The 24,432-nt window shown below is 34.8% G+C and overlaps 1 protein-coding gene across 1 annotated transcript in view; it reads right to left on the bottom strand.

The window, feature by feature from the left end:
• LOC124353782 overlaps positions 1-16,544 on the bottom strand; it is a 179,922-nt gene extending 163,378 nt beyond the window's left edge. Inside the window, exons 1-2 of the mRNA XM_046803779.1 lie at positions 13,492-16,544; positions 5,080-5,112 (exon numbers count right to left, since the gene is read on the bottom strand). Coding sequence (XP_046659735.1) covers positions 5,080-5,112; positions 13,492-13,686 — 228 coding nt within the window. The 5' untranslated portion in view covers positions 13,687-16,544. The remainder of the gene's footprint in view (positions 1-5,079; positions 5,113-13,491) is intronic.
• Positions 16,545-24,432: the final 7,888 nt, after the last annotated feature.

The following is a 24,432-nucleotide window of genomic DNA, read 5'->3' as shown; positions in this document are numbered from 1 at the left end:
TAGCCTTGCTCGGCTGTCTCTGTTCCGTCGCCCGTCGCGCTATTTTTTGGGCGCGCCGAATAAAACAACCGCTGGCCTCGTTGTTTTGTTTGGAGCGCCTGTTGGAATCCCGAACTTTTTCGGGACCGAATTCCTGATGGCCCGAAATGGGATTCTGCTACTTGATAATGGCCACGGATTTTGCTTCGTAGAAGCCAAACTGTACCTCAGAAGAATAGACTTGATTATGAACGCCTGTAAAAACGTATTTGTACGAAAACAATTTATATATTTTAAATATAAATTTCAATGTTATGATTGCCTAACAAATCCAAAAGTACTAAAATGAATGTAGCGACATGCAATTCTTGTTCCCTACAGTAGTATAAGCCCAACGACAAACATATTCAGAAAAGCCTACATCTTCGCTTCTAACCGATCTCTCAGAGGTGATAATTTCTCCTGAAGGGAAAACGGATAAATCCACCGGTGGCAGAAGGCAACTCAAACCATCTTGAGTGCGGACTCAGCAATGTAAAAACACGGAAGAGTGCTCACCGAGTGCAAACAGAGGGGGGAAATCGTTCAAGTATGGGTGATAAAGGAGGAATGCAGTTGAAATATTCAACTCGGCACCTCACTTCACGTGCAGAGGGCGTCGCATGATTAAATGAAAATTGAAGGAATGTGCGTCGATCGGCGCGGAAATGTCGTTATTTTCACGCAGCGACTGGAGTGATGCAATCATCGGGAATAAGTTTTAGGCATTTGATTCTGTCGACGCGACGTGTCAATGGATGGCGGGGCTTTTACTGAGTGGGCGTGTACTGGGGGGGAGGGGGGGAATTATATTGACAGCTGTTAAAACACACAACTGGGATTTGGAGTTTGACTTGAAACGTATACAAATCGTCATACTGGATTTGAAATAAACTATTTTTTTATCTTGATTTGCAAATGCCAAACCCTTTTCAATCAGAGCTTAGAAAAATGTTGAATCATGTAAACAGTCAAATTCAACCAATCATAAAATTATATGCAATCAATGTAAACAATTAAAACCTTTCATGAGGCATTTAAAAATCAAAGTGAAGAATTTGCCATCCAATAGTTATAGTATTGGAAACATTTTACATATCTCAAAGTCTATTTACAACTACCATTCTCCAGAATCCTCCCCTCAGTCCCCCCCCCCCCATTTTAGGCCAGTTTTCAATCCTTGCGTCTAGTTAAACAAAACACGTAAAAGAAAATGTATTCTAGAACATCGGCGGAGTACAATAGTCCATTGTTGGCTACCTGCCGAATGAAATACATCTTACAATAATTGGAGTTACCCGGAAACTGAAGCGGTATTGTTGGCTATTCATTGGATGAGGCAATTAATGTAATCGCGGACGCTCTTTCGCTGGGCTCGGTCGGCCGATGGCTTGCGCAAGGTGTGGGTGACGTAGGGACCTCAGCCGCTCCCTCGGCCTTAGGCCTGACCCCGGCCTTCGGCCTTCCACGATAACAGATTGGCCAACCGAGACCTTGGCTCCTCTAGCGTGGAGGCACGTCAACGTTGCCACATGGCATATACCATCTCCATCTGCACAGTATGTTGCCACTTTTCGCCAGGAAGCCCTCCAAAAGTTCAATCTGCACAGTATGTTTGCATTCTATGCCGTAACCGACATAATTCTCCGTTGGTACCACCATCGTTTACTGTCAATACAATGGTACTGCACAAATATGACTTGCATGACACAAAATGAGTGTATCGTTAAAGATGGTAATAGAGTAATTGCGCCTGTAAGGAATCAGCTGGTGAACACTCTTTGGAGATTTCCAATTTTACACTCAACAACAAACTCCGCTGCACTAGACACAAACGTGAATGTCACATTTCTCTATTGGAAGCACACGCTTCCACAAAATAATGATTCAGCCATTACTTGAACTCTATCCCAAGATACTGTGAGTTCCACTCTGCGTACAAGTACTTATTGTGAAATCTGCCGATCGACGCTCGTCACCGCCGTATTGACTTGGACCTGGGAGGATTCCACGGCGAGGAGACGGATATACGACTGGAACCCATTGTGAGGGCTCACAATATTTCAGAGCACTGACAGAGCGCCTTTGTGCAGGCAGCCCCAATATCGTGCTGTGTCGTCGCCACCGCCTTTTGTGAACCACACATCATTACTGCCGTGTATGCGCCAAACCCGCTCTCAGTACGCCGACTTCGGCAAATCTCAAGCCATTTCGTTCTATACCCTGAAAACTCACGATTATTTCCCGAACGATGAAAAATGACTTTTCCCACTATTCTGATATATTTACCCTTCAGTCACCGAATCAGAGCCAGATTTTATAAACTACGTAATTTCCAAAAATTAAACTTTAGTGATTTACACAAACTTGAATAATATGTTACAAGATTTTGTGTCTGATGATGAAATTATTGATTGATTCTGAAAGGCCTTGCAAGATAATAGCATTTATATTTTTTATTCATTTACCAGTGATAGAAAATGTTACAAGATTGTTCAATGCAATCATAGTCCATTTTATTATTACTCTTTAATCCGTTTAATGCCAACGTGTTTTTTATAATGTACCTATAATATACAAAACAAAGAAAAATCGCTATAACGATCTTCAGTAATTTTCGCGAAAATATTTTACGACTGCAATATAGATCGTTGGCATTAAAGGGATTAAAATTGCAATGTTTCATTTTCAATCATTTTGTCTCAGACATTGCATTTGATTTTGTTACATTCAGAAAATTATCTTTGTATCAACAGAAATTGTGTTATGTAATATTCTATAGAATACAAGATTAAAACAGCCCATTATTGTATATTCTAATAAGGGATACATAAAGCCAGCTACGTCAATATTATTATCATTAATTATAAACTATGGTAGGCCTATCATTGAGTGTAACTCAGCTGACAATCACAATTCTCACAAGTGTCGAGAATAATGTCATCTGTTTTAAAGTTTTCGCGCCTACAAACAAGTATATATTATCTAACCTTGCTGATTTGGAAAGAAAATAATAATGGGCTTTGATCGTTAGGACAGTCTACAGATCTATTTACAGGTGGGGTGCATTACAGGGCCTGAGGGCTGGCCCTATTGTCCCTTCACATTGTCTGCGCCTATTGTGGTCTTTGCCTTTCTTTGCCTATACATTGCTCATTAGCTTACCGACCGGTAGAAACCTTCAACGATTTTTTTAAGTCCGCCAAAAGCAGAAGGCGCTAAAACCCGCGTTTCAATTCTTGATAACTTTGAGCACTTAAAATAGATTGTCTCCTTTTTTTAACACAAATTGCTTGTCATGCAAGACCTCAGGTTCTTTGGGGAATCACGACTAAGATACTATCGAGTTCATCAAAGCTGCTGGGGCTGCAGCATCAAAATACCAGCGCTCTTCCTCCCATCCAAATGCTCTTCCTCCCATCCAAATGCGTACGCGCCGTGGACATCATTACGCTTTTAATAATGAAAATTCCTTAATATTTAATAGTCATGACTGAATATAAATTGGAAATAAAAAATATAGCAAAAATAAAAGCTTAACCCACTGGCGTTTTAAAATTGTTTACTTTTACAATCTTAATATTTAAAAGAGCTAAATTAATGAAATTTATTTCCATAAAATAAAATGATTTACTATACTACATTTAAATAATTTTAAGAAATCTTAAACAATTTGCAAAACAACTAATATTGATTTTATAGTAGTATTTTACTAAGATTAAAAATGTGGTGGCATAGCATGCTTTGTAAATAACTATAGAAAAGAAGAAACAAACACAAGAAACTTATCAACATAAACATAAAACTGCATATTCAATTTCCATTATTTTAATATAGATCGGCCTTTAGGTGGGCCGGTACAAAAACGTTACCGGTTTCATACAGTGAGAGGTTATTTTACAACAGTGCAATTTATATTGAAGCGCTACCATGGAACTTGTTAATATTCATGACAAACGAGCCTGCAGCTCCAACACATACCAGCACAACAAACAGCCAACAGCGAGCCCTGTGTCAAAACACAGGATATCACTAATCAGTCAATTTTGCCCTCCCCTCGAGTCAAAAATGGTTCATCGGCATCAGCGGAGTCGGCAGTCACATCCAGTCACATCCACATCGTGCGCGTATGTACATTAAAGTATGAACATTTTCTATCTTTTTTTTAACTTTTTTTGAAGAATTTTAGAGAATGTTTACACAATTTTAAAACGAGCCGACGGAATGTTAATAATTAAGTTGGTTTGAGTACAGTAAATTATGTCCAAAATATCATTACAATATTTTTACAAAGAAACCACCGTGGGATAAAGTATAGTTAAAAATAATGATAACAAGTTATATACATGAACAATAAATATTTACATTATTGACATCGAGGTTAGTTATAGCTAATATAACAAATTCAACAAACAGGTCCAACTGCTGAACGTTGAAGAAGAAGCCACCCTTTTTCTTTAAAATTACACAATTTTATTCCAAATAAATAAAACATTCAAAAAGTATTAATTGGAATGAGATTATTTACATCCACAACTATTCCGCTTTATAGATTTAAAACTTTTGAAAAATTAATTAAACTTGCAACAAACTGGGAATTTGGTTCAAAATTACCTGCTCATTGTATTAGAGCCGTTATCTAGATAAGTTTAAAAAACCCCAGATTTCCTCCACACTACTTCACTAATTATTTACAGAGTACTGAACTTACACCAGAAAATAATAATTTTAATTTGTAATACTAAACAGCAATTTTGAAGGACGGAATCTAAATTAGCTATTTGGGCTGAATTACGTTTCCCTTAAGCCGTGGGGGAGACGACGGGGAAAGGTTATGTTGTGGATTTGTAAAAACGTGAACGCGAAATCTCCACCCTCGCCCACAACACGGTCCCCGGATCCACGTGTGACAGCAAATCCGGGCGTCAGAGGGTTGACAATGCTGAATGCTGACATATTGTGTGGGGTTTTCTCGGGGCGACCTAGCGTCCTTCTTGATCATCAGTATTCTCCCCGCGGTATGCAAAAGAGGGTTAACAATAGAGGGGTAAACATACTCACAGCCCGCGGCAGCGCTGCCAACCGACGCCACTCCTGAAACAGAAAATTCCCTGTAATTGGCTGTCTTGTTAGTAGCCTGTAAGTCAGTGACGGAACATTGTTTTGACAAAATTGTTAGCAGCCCATTGTGCCCGAGTGACAGCTGGGGATTATTTTGCGCAATTTTCATCAAGCGTTTTACTTCCGGAAGGCTGGTTGGAATACTTGATTGGGTGCTTTATTAAAAGCACTAAATGGGGCGAGACATATCACTCATCACTCATCGGGTGTAAAATAGTACTTTAGGCTAAGTATAAATATCTTCTACATTAAACCAGCATGAGTTAAGGGTTTGAACTCATATCGTTCTTATTTTAGTCGAATCAATCACTTGTGCATTACTTTTAAGTGATTATATTAAAAGTCACAAAAATTAAAAGTAAACCACTTAAAACTTTGCCATTTAGTATTGATATAAATGTGTTTGAACTCAATGTGACTATTTTATAAGCAGTTGTTGATAGTTTAGAGGTCAGCCCTCAGCTTATCACCCTAAGAACCCGGGTTCGAATCCTGGAATATGCACTGCATTTTCGCACGTCAACAATCAAGAATCATTTGAGTCTAGCCTGCACTAATCTGGTAATGATTCCAAATTAATGATTCAGATAACTAAAAAACATTAACAACGACTTTGACTGGGTTGATCCAACACCATTAAAAGTTAACGCTATAAGAATAAGACTACCAAAATAGTGAACTTTTCCAATGTACACCAAAGATAAATGAACTAGCTGCCTTTATTCGCTCCTATTTTCTTCGGCCAAGATTGAACATTGATAAGAAGGGTAGATCAGGACGAAAGTAAATCAATACCAAATAAAAGCACCTAAAGCCTCGAAATTCGATTAACCCTAGGCCCAAATAAAATTCTCCCCTGATAAGAAAGCAATTTACGTTTCGGCGGGGACTTAGGTAGACCTCCCGCGGCGCCGCTGCAGAGAGGCGACCTGGACAATTTGTCTAAATCAGAGCCAGGAGTCGGACTCCGACGTTAGCTGTAGGAAATGAGCATGAGGGTGACTGTAGGGGGGAGAGGGTGGAATTAATGAAGGGGTGAGGTGGAAGTAGCCGCCATGGTGGGAGCATCAGCTGATGATATTAGCAAGGACTCCATTATCGCTGCACATCGGGCATTGCTCCTTGCGACCTACTTTGAATTGTGTACAGGTTAGGTTAGGTCTGAATGAACGGTCGGTGGCTCAGAACTGGGCTATAAGCGGAGATTAAACACGTTGATAACCTTGCATTTTTATGGTGTTTCACTTTCTATTATTGCTTTTCCGAGCAACTGAACACATCTATAAGTTTTATAAAAACGCTTTAATACTTTTTATAGAAATTTTACACCCAATTAGGCACCCTAATATAATTTTAAATGGGAAATTCAATACTGAATATAAATATTTAAAAACAAGTTTGAACAGATAATTGTATTTTTATTTATTAGCAATAAGGCAATAAAATCTAAGTTTATAAAGTGAAATATTTCTGGATTTAAGAAGAGTTTATATTCATAAATCAGTTTCAACTTTAGCTCAATGTTAAAAGCGGAACCTCAGATGCACTAAAATAAATTAAAAAACAATTTTTCCATAGACTTCAAGAAAACCTTAACAGAAATATAGAGAAGAATACTGACACATATTTCAAAAATTGTACAACAATGTGTGCCTATAGTTTTAAAGTTACTATCAATCAAGCCTGTAACTTAATTTTAGTTCTTATCTTCTAAAGATGTTTTACATGTTTTGCTGGAATATATAAAATAAGATCAATATAGTGTGAAGTTTACTCCTTCCTGGTGAAACTTTTCACCTCTAGAGAGTAAGGAAAGTGAAACCAACGCAAATACCCCACAACACGGAATAGAGTTTCTCTTGAAATTACAAAACATTCCCTTATAAATCCCCGGGACGGGATGCGGCACACCTTAATCCTGTAATACTGTACTCCCGTTCCCGATCCGTCATCCCGGCCCTCTCACTCCCACAGGACTCGACAAGAAAATTGAAAAGATTGAGATAAAACATATTACAGTGCCGTGCCCCTTATCTTTTTATAGGGTGTATAATCTTCGCATACGAGAGGGAACCCTTTGTAGTGGAAGTAATTGTGTTTTATGAGCCTCCGTCAGAGCAGAGCAGAGCACTCCAGGGGAAATGTGGGGAAATATTGCTCTCGACGGGGACAATTTGCCAGCCTGCTTAATGTCTGGTTGTCTCTCCTTCACACACGATTGATCGGGGGCGTTAGGCAAATAAGGTGATAAAAGCGTCAAATACCCTTCCCGACTTCGGCTGAGGCTCCAAATCCCGTTAGGTTTTGAAAAAAATCGGAATATTCAAATTATGATTTAGAGGAGATGAGTGGAAAGATTTTGGTTTGGCAGAGTACGTCACTGTCATCTTGCATAGAATTTAGAGTTGCAGTAAATGTCACAATTTGAAAACGATTGATTTAGGTGACGATTTAAATATTTCAAAACGTTTCTCGACAAATTGTTTAAATACCTGTTGATGATCACTTAGAAACAACAAATAACAATTCTGCAGACTATTCTATTATCTGCATAAATATGGATATCTAATGAGTGAAAATCAGAAAATAAGGATATCTAGAAAAGTAAAAACAAGTTTTGACATTTTGTAAACCGCTGACTAGTTTTTGACACGAGTCCTATTTAAACCTAATGAAAACCGTTAGGTAAACTCTTTAACAAAGATCTTAACAGCTTGTCATCGAGCCCTTTCAGTGATGAAACCGAAACCGCGCCGGCAAAGGTCCCGAGCCTTCTGTGAGAACCCCCGAACACCGCACAAAAAGGTTTACGATCACCGCTTACTTCTGCTAAACATCCACAGGTGCCTGTGCCGCTGTCGGACCCACAAAAGATCCGCAAACAGTTTTTGCAGCCAGGTAGCGGCTAGGGAGACCACTTAGGGCCCATTGAGGACTAATAGACCCTCAATGGGCCGGAGGGGAGGTTTGTGATTTTTGGGCAACTTGGTGTAAAGCGTGCCGTCCACGTGTCTGTAGTCGCGTGTTTACCTGCCTTCACCCCGGCCCACCCCAGATGGCTTCCCCAAAATAATAAAATCCCTCTAAATTAGACCACGCTCACTTTTGCCACCCCAGACGCTTTTTTCTAACCTGTTATTTCTCTCGGGTAGTTTTGACGGGGAGAGAAGGTGGAATAGCCTCCTTGGATCGACACGTTATTTGGATACTATTGAAACTCTGTATTTATTTTTGTTGTTGAACCTGTTATGTTTCTTGAACCCTAAACATATAAATTGGAAAATTCCTTCAGACATAAAAGCTAGCGTAGTATTGTCAATATAGAGAAAGCAGGGTGCACTGCTGTACCAGGTTGTTGGAATTGGGATATTTATGCAGATTGAGTCCGTGTTGAGAAATTACAAGCCAAACAAAGGACTCATTCCATGGAAGAAGCACATTACGATGGTAATTAAAGGAACGAAGCAATTACCATTCTGAGGTTTTCTTTGTTGCGGACAAAAGACGAGGGCTTTCGGTTCTAGACCATAAACGATTACGGCACCATGTCAGATAAACCAACACACAATATTCTATATACCGTGACATGACACTATTTCTCAAAACTAATTTCGCCGCCAATTTTACGAACCAGAACCGTATATAATTTCAGTCCATATAGGACAGAAAATGGCGCCATAAACTTTACACTGCAATGTAATGCGATAAAATTTACATAATGGCGGCCACTCCGGTGCAATTAAATAGTTAACTATAAAACAAATAAGACAGGGCTTGATTAAGCTTTTAGAACGATTAATGGTAGTGTAATAGTGAGGTTAGCCCACGAGCCAGTTTGATTGGTAGGAACCGTTCGCTGGACCGTTCAAGGAACCGGTTCGCGGTAGGGTAATGAGTGGTTGGTTGTCGAAGGGTCATACATCTTGCGGTAAGGACAGTATTGCAATTAAACAGTGTTATGTGGGATAAATTCTTACAGGGCAGAGGGATGTACCTAGATTCCAGGCATTTCAGTGCTCCAAAAATATAACTTCCGTATCAATACGGAAGTATTACAAAACTAGATATTCATTTTAATTGCCGAAGAATGAAAAGAACGAGGACAATCTGATTCGGTAAATTAATTGTATCACCTACCAGTTATGAATATGTAAGTGATAAGCATAATAAAATTGATGCAGATTCCTGACTAATTATGAACAAGATAATTTAATTACGGAAACAATCAAGACTGATCTTAACCAAACTTGATTGATTGAGTTAAAAACTTGTCAATAATTCTAGGACATTCCTGGTGACAACAAGATACGGAAAAATATTTATTTCCAGTATGTCTTTTTAGGCTAGACACATAATGAGAAACTTCCTGAACTGATACTTTATGTGAACTTGTATAAGTAGGTTATTTATAAGTTCGGTATTATTTATAACAGTACGTAATGCTACCATAAGTTTAATGATCTAAAACATATAAGAGAAAAACTTACTATGACATGTCTACTATTTGTATTTTCAATACACAATCAAGTATTGAAAATGTATTAACTGCATCTAGGCTTACACAAAAACGAATAATTTTACTCAAACACTCCTAGTAAAAATGCATAGTGTAGAGCCACTAAGTACTTTTTTCTCTAAGTATAGCTACTCAATTATTTATTTTATTTTATTTCAAAGTTACCTGTGACAACATTACATGCTGGAAAAATTAACTGTGCAGTCAAGCCTACAAAATGGTAACGGAGACTGACAAATTCTTTTTTATTTTTAAAATTAACAGATATACACAAATCTTACTTAATTGCTCAGTATTCACCTTCAAGATTGGGTTTTTACAATAAAAAACTACCTTATAGTAGCCTATCTCAACAAATTTTAGTAATATCGGTGTTTTAAGACAAAAACTAAACAAAATAAAAATATTACAATGCAGAATGAACTTTAAACTTCTTCTATTCCTAGGCTTAGAAATAACAACTTACACTAACCTTTTTTAACGTTCATGTGATTTGGAAATTTCTAGCAAAAGCTTACATTCTAGCAGAGGTAAAGCACGTTGTACAAAGATAAGGCTACGTTGTAGGCAATTATAAATAACAAACACCGATAAGGACAAGGCCTATCGCTAGTGATAAGTGTTGTGTGTTTAACAGAGATAAGGTAAAGCTGGGCAGACCACGTGCATCTGGTTAGCTAAACCGTTCTTTCAATCTGGCTAGAGTTGGAAAACGGGTGAGTTTCTTTACCTTTACGTAGAGCCAATCTTCATTGAGCTACATCTAGAATGATACCAAACCCAATCTTCATTGAGCTACATCTAGAATGATACCAAACCCAATCTTCATTGAGCTACATCTAGAATGATACCAAACGTGAGTTCAAACTATAATTTCACCGCAGCTACAGATGACTTAATAATTTGAATTTCATTGGAATCGAATTCAATTTAGGTGTAGTTGTATTCTTGAAACGACCAAACAAACAGAGTAAAGAAACAAATGGTACACATTTTGAGTACCAGAAGCCGGAAAAGATTGAATGTCCGTTATAATAGAATTATAAGCTTAAAAAAAATTTTGAAACATATTTGTATTTTTTTGCTTGTACCGTAGACCTATAATAAATTCATACTGAGAGAATACAATACTGTTGGAGGTTATGACGATTTCGAGTTACCCTACCAAGGGTAAAAAGTTCACCAGACAAATGATTAACTAAGATTAAATGTTAATAAAGAGTTTTAGTTTTTATTTTTCGCTGCCGAATAAAATGTTATGTTCTTATGTTTATTTTGTGGAGCCGGACGTTTCGCGTTTCCACCGACCTTTCTACTTTGATAAAGCCCTTAGAAGTTTCTGGAAGGAATACAACAGAACTAGGCATTAACTAAGTTGATTCGCCAATTTGGACGGTACATTACTGAACAAATAATAATTAGACATTTTTTAATGAAAAGAATGGGTGATTACATCATAGTTGATCACATGGCCACGTAACAGTTTTTTTGAAAAATACACAAAGTTCATCAATGTGGTTACTTTGAAAGTACCATACTTTTTCTATTAATTTTAGCAGGTATAACACTGTTAATGAATTTTATATCAAATCCTACAGTGCAAGATATGAATTAAATTAGTTTTCACATTGTCAGTTAAAAATTGTTTTTATTATCATGCAGGGTTAAAAAAAGGAACATAGAGAAACTTTGTTAAAATAAAAAAAATTTTATCTTGATATGTATTTTTTGCGACGGAGAATCTATTTACGTCTTATAATTTAAGGAGTTATGCAGTGGCATGTATTTTTCGACACAGGCAGACTCCATTTCTCCACCGTAATAACCTCTAAAGGACTCAAGAATGTAGAGGCCGGCAGTAAAGCACAAATAGCCCGTGCAGTAAGGCCTGAAGGCATTGTACAGCCGCGGGGTCACGTTCGACACAGCTTCCAACGTCCTTGGGCGAACGTTCGGCAATCTCGCGCTAAATGGGCTTTCTCCAGTTTGTTTGGACGCCATAACGCGTTTCATAAAAAATTCACGCCGTCAAAGACTCGGCTACCGAAACTGAGAGACTGGGTAAAAGTCACTTTTGAGCGTTGCGGACAAATATTCTTAAAATGTCCAGTTATCTAAAATCAAGTTAACTAAGTTAATCAAGTGCACATTATTGTAAAACCAAATTTATAGCTTACATAGTGTAAACATTTATATAAAAGAGAAAACTAAACAACAGTTGAGTCTTTGAAATCTTTTAAATTTATATTATCCTCCTTAAAATAATTTGTGTTAAACAATAATATTTCTATATTTGCAAGTGAAATGTACTATAATATAGATCAATTGATACATTGTTTCATGAAAGTATAGTCATTGTACACGGCTTTTGGGAGTACCCTAGTTAGGCCTCCCCAAATAAAAAAAAATATAAACCTCAATCCAAACTTCTCTTCCTAGTATCTGCTTATATGAACATTGGAGGAACACGAATTTAAATGTAACATAATTACAGTGGCTGACTGCAAAGATAGGGATACAACTCAAATGCATCAATGAAACATAAATTGATAATATTACTTAAAATAATAACTAACTATCCATACATATATTGTAGCTATGGTCATTTTACAAGTAGAAATATATTGTTTATATGTAGGCAATTAAAATTGCACTGTGTCGTTTACTTATAAGTTGACTTTTCAATAATTAATTTACGAATTGAAGTAGAGATTGATCAACGTGTATAAAATGGAGAACAAAATATTTTTACCCAACTAACTGTGCACCACCGTGATGGAACGGCAGTATTGAAATAGATGAATAACATAATCTAAGACTAATTTTAATACAAAAATTCAGAATTTAAAAAGAAACATTGAAATAACTAGACACTTATAGCTCCCACATAATCGCAAATTGAGTGCCGTGCCACGCCCGTACAAGTACAGATAGCGCTATACCGCCACTCCAACATCCAAGGTCTGCTTGAAAATCTCTCTCTCTCTCGACAAAATAATGTACTAGGTAGCAGAATCGTATTATTTACTCAAATTGTTCGCACACAATTTTTTTCGTTGAGCATTAAATCCTAAATCATTAGATTCACTCTTAACTAATTGTATTTTATTAGAGCTATATATAACTGAAGCTAAATTTAATCATACGTAACTGGTGGAATAGCAATATATTTTATTTGCTCTGTACAGAACAAAAATGTTTAAAGTTATGTAAGAACGAAAAGAATTTTTACATGGTGTAGCACTTGAAAAAATTTTAACACAAAGTTTTTAATCAAGTACCACAGTAGTATTTAGCCTAAATATAATTTAAGACGAACTAAAACAACTTTTAAATAATTGCAATATATTTACAGATTAATCCAAACGTAAGTTATTTTGAATTATTAGTGAAAGTTTCCGATCCGGAGTTGCACGTTCATGTTGGAACACGACGTAACTATTCCAAACTGATACCCACGTAAGCTGACCCCTCCCAGGTGACCTGTACAGCCACGTGGCAAGTGGAATACTAGATACGGTGTGATAAGTTAATAATATTTTTCCGTTAATTGTTTTATAAAACGATCACTGTAAAATATGAACGCAGGTGTTCAAAGCACGAAGTGAAAACTAGGAGACATAACTTGGGCCTGGCAAGTGTACGAAGCCTCTCCAGCAAACAGGTGTTCACGAGAAAGAGGCCGGAGAGAGTCAGGTGAACTTCACGAATTGCGATGATTGCACAGGCAGTGCACTGGTATAAAAAATACGCGTGTTCAGCACATATATAGAGAAATTAATAGTGAGTAAGAATTATACTAGGATCTCCGAAATGTTACATAAGACAAGACATACCTCAAGTTGAGCTCTGCCCTCGACCGCAGCAAACGGAAGAATGCTCCGCGGGAAAAAACCGAGGCCTCCCTCCCTACACGCCGGCAGGGGGAGGGGGGACTCGAAGGAGCGCCTGAGGGGTCTAAGATGTGGAGGGGAGGGGGACGCGCACAGACTTTTTCCAGTGCGCGCGATTTTTTCCCTCCTTTTCTTCATTTCTCTTTCTCGCTTTGCGCACGGTATTTTTCACTCCTTGCGCTTTCCCGCTTTCCCCGCTCGCGCCCGTCGCGCGTGGAGATGAAATGGACGCGTCCGTCTTGTAATTATGAAAATGATTTCACCCTTGATTGTCGATATGGGTGTTTTAGCGGCCGTTTCTGACCGACTCGAAAGGGTTTCAGGAATTCTGGGGATGTATTTGTAATTTTGAGATGTGAACATATTAGACTGCCAAAATATGTTTATTTAACAACTGTTATTTTAGGTTCTTATAACATTCTTCATTAATTAATTATTGGCCGAATAAATTGGCAACATGGCAAAATTAACTTTATACCACATGGAATAATAATCTTCCAGTAAGCGTGTGGTCCAGTTCACGCACAAATGTTTTGAAAACTTGAGCTATTACCAGACAGTAATCGTAACTTACAGCAATAATTTTAGTCTCCTTACATCTGTATAATTTTTGAGAAATTATATATTATTGTTTAGTTACGCTTCAACGTAATTATGCCTAATTATGCTCATGCGTAGTTTATTCTGGCTAGTTATCATAAATAATATATGAATTTTAAATGTTAATTTCACCTCAGTGTTGGAAAACAACAAAATGTTGCCCCAAATAATAACTAACTATTCCTCTTCTTCTGCATAAGTAACTTTATAAACTGTAACTGTGATTAGTGAAGTAACTTTATAAACTTTAACTGTGATTATTCTAATATAAAAATAATTGTACGAAAATGGATCATTATAATAGACTACTCCCTTATCATAACGTTATATTAGTACTAATCAGATTTTGACTTAGGACCATGCTGTAGAACTCATATTGATTTTATCTAAAAACTGATATTTATATATATCAGACCAGGAAAATATATTCTTACCTCTCATGTTGTAGCCTACGCTGTTTGCTGGAAGTAATTATTGTTAAAAAAAAATTTATAAGAAAGGTTTTATATTAAACAAAATTTGATAGGTATTTCAAAGTATTCTGAAATAAAACGAATAACACTTTTTTCTTACAATATTTCTGAGAAGCATTTAAATTTGAAGTGTAGAGAGATCTTTATCGTTGTATTGTTTCTCGTTTTAAAAGATACTGGGAGTAAACAGCCTATCCTAGAGTAAATATTACACTTATAACATATTACGAAAACCACTTTTAGAAGCATTACGAAAATTATATCCATTTTTTACCTTTCTTTCAATGTTTTGGAATTCATAAAAAGAATATAATTAAGACTTACCGATTATTATTGTGAACTCATATAACAGACATACGTTTCGGGACATGCACTCAGCCCAACGTTTATTTTCGTCAAAATTAATTATATAGCATACTCATTAGGTCTTTTTTCATTAGTCTCTTATCTTTTATTTTTTAAACCACACTAACTAGTCTTTTCTGTGTTCCCTTCAAAAAAAGAAACATCATCCAAATAAAAAGACTATTTAAGGTTATTAGATTTTCTGTTTGTTTTTAATTCGTAAATGTGACTGAAATAATTAAATCTCCTCAACACAAATTATCAGACTAAAAATCCTAACTAAACAAGATTAAAAGATAAACACCAGTTTTTAAATTTTAACGTGTGCTAAAAGAGTTTAATTTGAGGTGGAAGAGAAATGTCCAATTTATGTGTTTTCTATATAAACCCATACACGAATATCAAACTGTTCCCTTTATTAACAGGATAATTCTTGTCAAGTGAATCTTTTATCAATTCTGTTATTAGAACATTTTGTACATTTTGTTATAATTTTACAATTAAAATGTAGTGTGAATATAAAAGTGCATGCAAGCTAATTTATCAAGTGTTGCTCCTTTTTACATATTTTGGATTGAAAATCTATATAAGCTTAGATGACGTTCAAAATACAATCAATCGAAGTAGATATAACTTGGTCTCATGTATTTTTAACATATACAGTACGCTCTAATAGTTTTGGCATTTCTAAAACATAAAATGCACATTATTCTATATAAAAGAAATGTGGATTCCAATTAGATTTTCACATTGTTAGGCACAATTTAAGAAGCTACAACTGTTTCAGTGATGATTTCATGAGATAAGGTATTTTATTTTATGCAACTATACCCAGTACACTAATATTGTAAATTACAAAGCAACAAAACATTTGTTAGAATTTTACATGCAATACCTGCTTAGAACTTGGAGATTTAAAACTACATACAATGGTCTATATTACCATACTCGTATGACTATAAATTCTAATGGGACTCAATTTTAGACACAAATTTTAAAATGACCAAAACACTTTGAAGAAAATTAGTCTTGTAGTTTATAAAATAGAACCTTGCTTTTACGAAAAGAGACCTGTAAATTAAATCAGAATTAGTTTTTAAAATAATTTTATTACAGAGACAGAAAGGTTCTGAGATGTGAAATATTAATGGCAGTGTATTTAGAGGGATTGACAGTAAAAATCATTTTTAAAAGAATGCTGTGACCGCTTGAAGACTCACCTTTGGTCACCAGGGCCTGCTCTGCGGGCAGCGGCATCGCGCTCTCTCCTTGGCCGACTCTCGAGGTTCTGCTGCCGCCATCTCGCCACGCCGCCTCGCGTCGCCCGCCGGCCGGCCGCGCCTTGTCTACCGGAAACACTCGTCTTGGCGCGCTTCTCACATGAATGCATGATACGTGTGTGTGTACGCGGTATGCGTGCCTGCCCACGCACCACAATAGATATCGCCCTCATGGTAATAAACAAAACTAGCATGTTTATTTTTAAATTTTGTATCGTTCACTATTTTTAAAATGGAAAAAATTACTTACACGAATACCTAATATAAAAATAATTTTGGAAATTCATGTTATTAGTTAGTGTTTAAGAATATATTTTGAATTAAGTTTGGAATATTATAATTTTTATTCGTGTACGGTTCAATACTATATAATTAAAGAAATACCAACACTACGATTATTATTATTCTTGGGTAAATACGTATGTGCATTTCCACGAATGGAGTTCGTAGTTTACTTCAATTACATTACGACAAATTCTAACAATTTATTGAAAACAATTTTTATACGTCGGATAAACGAATCGTTAGCACTTTCTCACGACTCGGGTTATAATTTAAGAGGTCGGATTCTACGTGAAAGAAATGAATACGGCACTTGACATTTTGACAGCCGCGATTTCAATTTAGGCGTACGCTCCGCGGCGAACATCGATTTACATAGAAATTGTAAACGCGGCCGTTATGTAAAGCAGGCCCGCCAGACCTGTCGGACGCTAAAATCTTACACCAAATCTTCAATCCAAAACTGGTTTTGATGTCCTAGCACTTCACAAACCACAAGCACAGACGGGGACGCGCCGCGCGCGACGGAACGTTGACGGAGAGGAACTGTCCCTCCATGTCGGAGGGACGCCCTGTGTTTCCGGGTGCGCGGGGAGGGTGCGCAGTGGTCCGCCGCCCCACCACAGGCCACGCCCTTCCCTCCTCTCTCGCTCTAATGGCGTCTCAGTTGTAAGATCTCCCGCTAGGGGCATTTCAGGGCATTCCCCCGCGACCCCAGCGCTCCCTGCCGGCCGAGCCCTCAACTACAGCGCCGAACAGGTGTATGTGCCCCGGAATGTATTCCCAGCCGGGTTTCGATTCCGCTCGTCCGGCCTGTGTGTGATAAATACTGCAACGCGTACACGCCGTGACAAATACTGCATGCACAATACTACCGAGTTTTACCCCGCTTCTGCAATCATCGAAATTAACTTTTAACATTAACTGCAATTATACGATAAAATAATTAACATGAAAATCTATTAATGCTAAATTGTAATTGCTCGGTCTGGTAACAAGGTAGGAGTAGCCACACCACGTGTCACGTAACAGGATTCGCTGAGGTTCAATGCAAAATTTGAAATCTACACCTAATTTTATTATTGACAAATAGAACGACAGACAGTCATACGGCAAAGGAATTTTTACATCTTCCATCAAACAAATAAGAAATTAGGCTATGTCAGACTACTAGGTTATATGCTTCAACTACTATCAGCCAAATTCCATAATTGGGTAGCTATGCAACATCATAGAACTCATTCTTGTCCATGCAGAAATGAAGTGTCGTACAAAATTTCAAGTCTGCAGGTATACAGGAGTATACAGAAATATCTTTCTTGAAATGTTTTGCCACATGTTACATTTGCATTTTTTATTGAATTAGTTTTCGTGTCAATGTTGTTTGATTACAATTTTATTTATCCTGATATGTTCTCGTTACCATCATGGTTACCCATAAGACCAATGTTAACATTGCTAACGCTCAGACCAATCCCATGGATTTGTACATTACACTATAATCTAACTCAGTGTTCCTCTTATAAAAATAAAGTTTCATGCAGTTTCAAATCTATTGGTTAGTTACTTTTCGAGATATCATGCAGATAGCCAGACATCCAACACGCTGAAAGGAAGTTTTGCCAGCCCTACGAGTGAAACCTTCGCTAGTGCTCAGCCAATTGTCATCATTCATAAAAAACCAGTTATAGTCTAAAGATTTGTAAGGGTTTATTTATTATTAAAAGGGTGTATTTTAATTCCTTGTTTAAGGTTTGACTATGGATGATTTGTAAAGATAGTAGGATTTCGGACAAGTAATGGTGGCAAATGTTTACAATCCTGTTACGTTTTTTATAACCCCCATAATAACGTTTATAATAGTGGCCCCATACTCCGCTTGAACTAAGCATGTTTTGAATAATTTGAGAAATTACTAAAACTACATAATATGTACCTTGTTTCATATAGTTTTTGTTCTCTAAACAAAACATTTAGTACTAGAAGTCATTGCTAAAAATAAGACATTTTTATTTTGGATACAAATATTCAAGAAAAATCGAAAATTAAGTTTATATGATTATTTTAATTTTAATTGCCTAAATTGATGTAAAGGATGTTTATCAAATTTCAGTAGCCAACATGTGTAGAATTTAATACTAAATAACAAAATTGAGGTTACCCTGAACTTTTAGTACAAAATTCACAAATTGGTGACCAAAATTTGAGGGTAACTATATGTTGTTATTTCGTAACGATGCAGTAAAATTCTCAAAAACTACTTAAGTACTGTAAATAAAACTAACTGTTTGTAAAATGCTAATTCTCATTACAACACAAAGAAAACAATTTTTTATTCACAAAAAAATTAATGCTGCCTTGAAATGTGGATTATTTTGGTGAACCCCAAAACAAGCTCAAAATTAGTGTCTGAGCCTATTTTTTTTTATCTTTTTGCCCATATATTCTATATAATAATGTTACTCCCAAAATACTACCGCGGTTCAAATGATAAATTCCAATGATATTATGTCATAACGATTGTGTTATATTGTGATTGTGTTCTTAATTCCCAAACTACTTCCAAAATATGGAATATCATCTACAAAAGTGGTTTATTAACAATAAAAATACCGAAATTGTTATACAATGCAATTGACAACATAATAACAATTATAATTGTTATGTATTTACCGAATATTGTTATACAATTATGATTTATGATTCTCTAAAATTATTTTCTGCTGAATGAGAAATCTACAATAATAACGCCCAGGTCGATAGTACAGGTAATATTAACTTAATTCCAATTAGTAGGAAGTTACAGTTCTAAAGAAATCGGTTAGCTGCAGAACGGATAGTTTAAAATCCAATTTTTATGGCGATCACAACGATGTTGCCTCATAATTAATTGTATGTGGCTTCATAAACAATACACAAATTATAGTTATAACTAACCCTTCCTTCATATTGCATGATGAAGACAGGTAAATCGTAGCTACTGAGAAATAATACCTTTTAAATTTTTTAACTTAGGACTCGCTCCTTCACACTGTGCGTAAATGCATCCCCCCCTATGTAAAAATACGAAATTAAAAAAAATATATAATATAAACCATTTAAACACTTGAAGATAATAGTGCCAAGATTAGTGCAATTAAAAAAATATAAATGGTTATGTTGTGCTATTGTCAATATTTTACAGTACTTAGGCCTACTTCAATGAATAGTTTGAGAAAATATTATGAAGTACGAGTAATTTGTTAATAAAATATACGACTACAAAGCATTCTTATATAAAGTCTGGTACTTAAAAAAAGTTAAAATAATAGTAAAACACCACCCTAAGAAAATTAGTAGGTAGGTCTCAGCTATTCCTAATGAAAGACAATTCTTTCTTCTCAAAAGTTATAATATTATAATTTTATTATTGTTTTAAGATTTTTTAGGTTTCAATCATGTTCCAAGAATTAATATATAGCCTACATCAGTTTACTTAAAGGGCTTTCTGATAACTACAAATTGTAGCCAAAATTTTTAAACGTTTTTCCACTGAAAATCACTTCAAATATTATATTACCAGAATATTACAAATTGTATAGCAATCGACAAAATCCCAACAACAAAATATAACAAAATGTTAACAATCTATGTTTTTCCTAAAAACTAAGAATTTCATAAATGAAGTCGAAGAACCTTAAACGATTACAAAGAACTGTACTACACTAGATAAAACAATACTTGAAATAAAAGGCAGAGTTTATTAAGCAAATTAATGTAATATTTTAGTTAGTATTAATTTATTCTTAACAGCACAAAAATAAAATATTGTAAAACATATTTATTTATTAGCGTTGAAGATAGTTTGTGAAAGTAAGTAACATTTCTGTATTTATCGTAACAGTAAATATTAACAATAATGTATTTCTTTAAAAATATACATTAAAGTAAATCCTTAAAAAACTTATTTGAATAACATCAGTAAATTTATGCGTTAATAAAGGCATAGGCTTCGAGCACCGAGTGTGTATTTTTAAGGTCGATCCTCTCTGCCATAAAATGATGTCATATAAATGTCACACATACTAATGTAAAGCTTAAAAATGTAAAAAACACTTTAAAATTCTAAATGAAGATTTATAGATTCTCCAGTATACTGACCTTATAGACTAATATTTTGTCAAATTGAAAATAAGAAAATTCATTAGTCAAAGTTAAAAGAAGACAATACGACATAAGTTTTCTAAAATCATCATTTTAGTTCTTAACCATTTTATAATTTAAATGACAGTGATATGGATGTAAGTTTGCAGCATTCACAAGATTTTCTGATTTGACTAGATTATTTTAAACTAAATTACAAATTATTCAGTTATTTATATAGGCTACAACAACGAAATAAATTATAAATAAATAATTATAAAACGTTTGTATAAAATATTTATAAAAGGCATGCAAACGTCAATAATTTATTATACCATTTGATTTTAAACATCATCAAAACAAAACAAAAAGTATTAGAATAATTACATACTCAAATAATAGAACATTAAAATGTGACAGGTATGACTTTTTTCAATGAAGTCAAATACCTTTCACAGCAATGACTTACAGGTTACTCGAAGCAATTCGTATACTAGATCAAGCAGGTTAATGTCAACGGGAAATATATTGCTTACAGTTTCAAAGAAAATCTAATTGTAGCTGCAAAACCGATGAAAACTAAAAATCACCAAATAATTTTGGAAGTAAATTAAAACTAGAAAATCGTAATACTGTATATATCATGATATATAGATATTAATTAATTTAAATGAATAAATAAATAAATCATTTCTAATAATAGAACTAAAATATTCAACAACTATTTCAAAATTTTACTATTGATATATGATTGTTACACCGTTAGAAGTGATTCGGGAATTATTAAAGACGCCTGCATAAATGCGTAACGCAATATCGTCTCTGTTGTGTAATGCAAACTGCCAAGAAACTTTCTGCAGGAACTCACGGAACGCGACAATTCGCTATTTGGTAGAACCCGAGATGTACTTGTGATTTACGTTCGTATAATAAGTTCAATAATATTAAATCCAACCAATTTTATTTCTAATAACATTTATAATGAATATATCATATTTATTTATATTACTATTAACATTAACGATAATGAACAGTTTAACAAGTTTAATTCCACACATATCTTGTTTTGTATGACGAATTCATTATAATCTTTCAAATTTAATTTTATTTTTAGTAACTAGATTTTTACGTTAGACGTTTTAACTGTTTTTTAGACACATAATTGTTTTTTTATTATTTTTAATTAGCTTTAAATTAAATCACCTGGAACATAATCAAAGAAAAGTACATTTCAATATTACAATAGTAACGACTACACATTACGTAGCTATGTTGTACAATATTATTACGTAGCACATACAAAAGATAATTGTGTCAAGCTACTGAGTGATAAGCTACTTCAATGTCGCTCAGCCAAATTCTATGGTTGTACATGCACCATCATAGGCTTATTCAAATTTAAAAGTCTGCAGATGATCTTTAACGAGATATCTTGCAACATGATTCATTCACATTTTTTCATTTAGGCCTATCATAGCAGGGTTTATAACATAAGTTCCGGTAAAGTAGCGAGGGTTCTATAATACAGGATTGCGCTGAATCAGATTTTGTCATCAACTTTTAAAATTGAATTTCAGTATATTATTTTTTTTTACCATGTGAATGATATACATCTGTTAATATGTTACATGTTAAAATGTCATATGCTTTTGCTCAGAGTGTTCACAAATAAATTTATTCTCCTATTTTTTCATTGCCATCGTGGTTACTTATAAGACCAATTTAAAAATATTTATAACGCTCAGCCAAATCTCGAGGAGTGATATACGTACGTTTATCGGAACCAGTGTTGCAAATGTATAAAATAAGCTTCATGAAACATTTAAAGTCTGTAGGTCAATAAGTTTTCGACATACCGTGCAGACAGACAGACAAAAATGAAACTGTTCTTCAGTCTCACGAGTCAGAGGCTTCGCTACCGCTCAGCCAATCAGTGGTTATTTGCTATTCATAATTTGAACTAGATGTGTTAATGAATATGTAAGATGAGATAAAAGTATACCCTGCCCAAACAATATAAAAGGTATAATTTTCTGCCCAACCCTGTCTAATTTATTCTTCATATCGAATAATCCAGATTCAATGTTCTTTGTTTGTTCATTCAGTAAAATAATCTAAATTTGTTTAATTTTGTCACTCCAGTTTCCAAACTTAGTATAGGCTAGTATACACGTTAATTAGTAATTTCATTTCGGTTTCTAGTAGAAAGCAATCAAACGACAGGGCCTATCATTGATATTTTCAACAATACCTCCAATAGTTAACCGTACTCATTGTTATCCACTACAAGCATACGTAGGTGCAACGTGACGATATATCGTATTACATGCTCGTAATTAAGTTGCCGCTCTGCTGAGAACGATAATTTTGATCCGTGAAAATGTTGAATGGTCGCCACCCCTCATCGAAATTAATTCAGATGAAGCTTAAAAGTCGGGTGATTACGACAGTTCGGTAAATACACAAATACAAAATGAGACTTCGTTGGATCTTTTCAATGACAGAATGACCCTATGCTGCAGCTTAGTCCAGATGTGAATTTTACTTATTATAATAGCCTTATTAATAGCCTGTAAGTTAGTACAATTTCTGGAATTTTCATGTTATTTTCCAATTCCAAATTCAGTATTTGAAACCAAATCAGCCTATTGCAATTATATGTTACCACTTACCGAATATTTCTGCATAACTTCGCCGGACTTGACCCCTCAGACTCCAAAAACACCCCCCTTCTAAAGTTGTTTATATTTATAAAATATAAAGGAGCTTGTAGATAGTATAACAAATAACTGTCCAAAAAAAGTCCAAACAAGTTTGGTGCAAAAACTGATTTTATAAATATTAAGGCTAGGTTCGTTTACTAGCATTGGAAAAAGCGAGAAATTAATCCGGCCACTTTATCCAGTAGCGTGACCAGTTGAAAACTATATACAATACATTAACATAGTATATCATAGTCTAGCATTTAGAATATTTATAAAAGAAAATCGCCAACTGTAACATCTGTGAGTTCAACTACAATAATTTTGAAAGAAGAAAATAATATTAGTGGATGTATAAGTAATATGATGTAAGTTAAGCAAACAGATGAAATTAATTGTAATTAATATGAAAATAGTTATCCTATATATTAGTTAAGTAGGTAATAAATATGCCTAATAAATGGGTTAAAGTTATATCTTATATTAGAAAACTACCAGCAAGAAAATAACAATTTATTTATACTAGTTAATTATACTAAGACATAATTAAGATATTCCACATCTTGTTGTGAAGAAAGCCAAGTGACTGTTTCTTTGCAAAAGTGTTTGAAATTATTAATAATTTTGATTTGAAGTGGCAACTGATTGAAATATTTAGGACCTATATATTGAAAGGAGTGACGAAAAATAACTTTGTTGACTTATAACTTTGTTGAAATATAAAGGAGCTTGTAGATAGTATAACAAATAACTGTCCAAAAAAAGTCCAAACAAGTTTGGTGCAAAAAACTGATTTTATAAATATTAAGGCTAGGTTCGTTTATTAGCTTGGTACGCCAAGCCCCATTGCCTGCTATAAAATCTTCTACCGTTCCCTTGTATACAATTGACCGTCTCACCATTTTTACCTTTTCTATGCATGTAGACCTTTACACTTTAATGTAATTTTGCAATATCTCTGTGTGGTTAGATTCAATCATGCAGTTGGCGCCAAGCTTGTAAGTAATCAGAACTATTAATATGTGCTAAATTCGTTTAAAATTAATCTAAATTTCACCTTCGTTATCAGTTTGAAGTTAA

The sequence above is a fragment of the Homalodisca vitripennis genome, chromosome 2, assembly GCF_021130785.1.
Source record: "Homalodisca vitripennis isolate AUS2020 chromosome 2, UT_GWSS_2.1, whole genome shotgun sequence".
Classification (NCBI taxonomy): domain Eukaryota; kingdom Metazoa; phylum Arthropoda; class Insecta; order Hemiptera; family Cicadellidae; genus Homalodisca; species Homalodisca vitripennis.
This window is presented reverse-complemented; position numbering and strand designations above follow the sequence as displayed.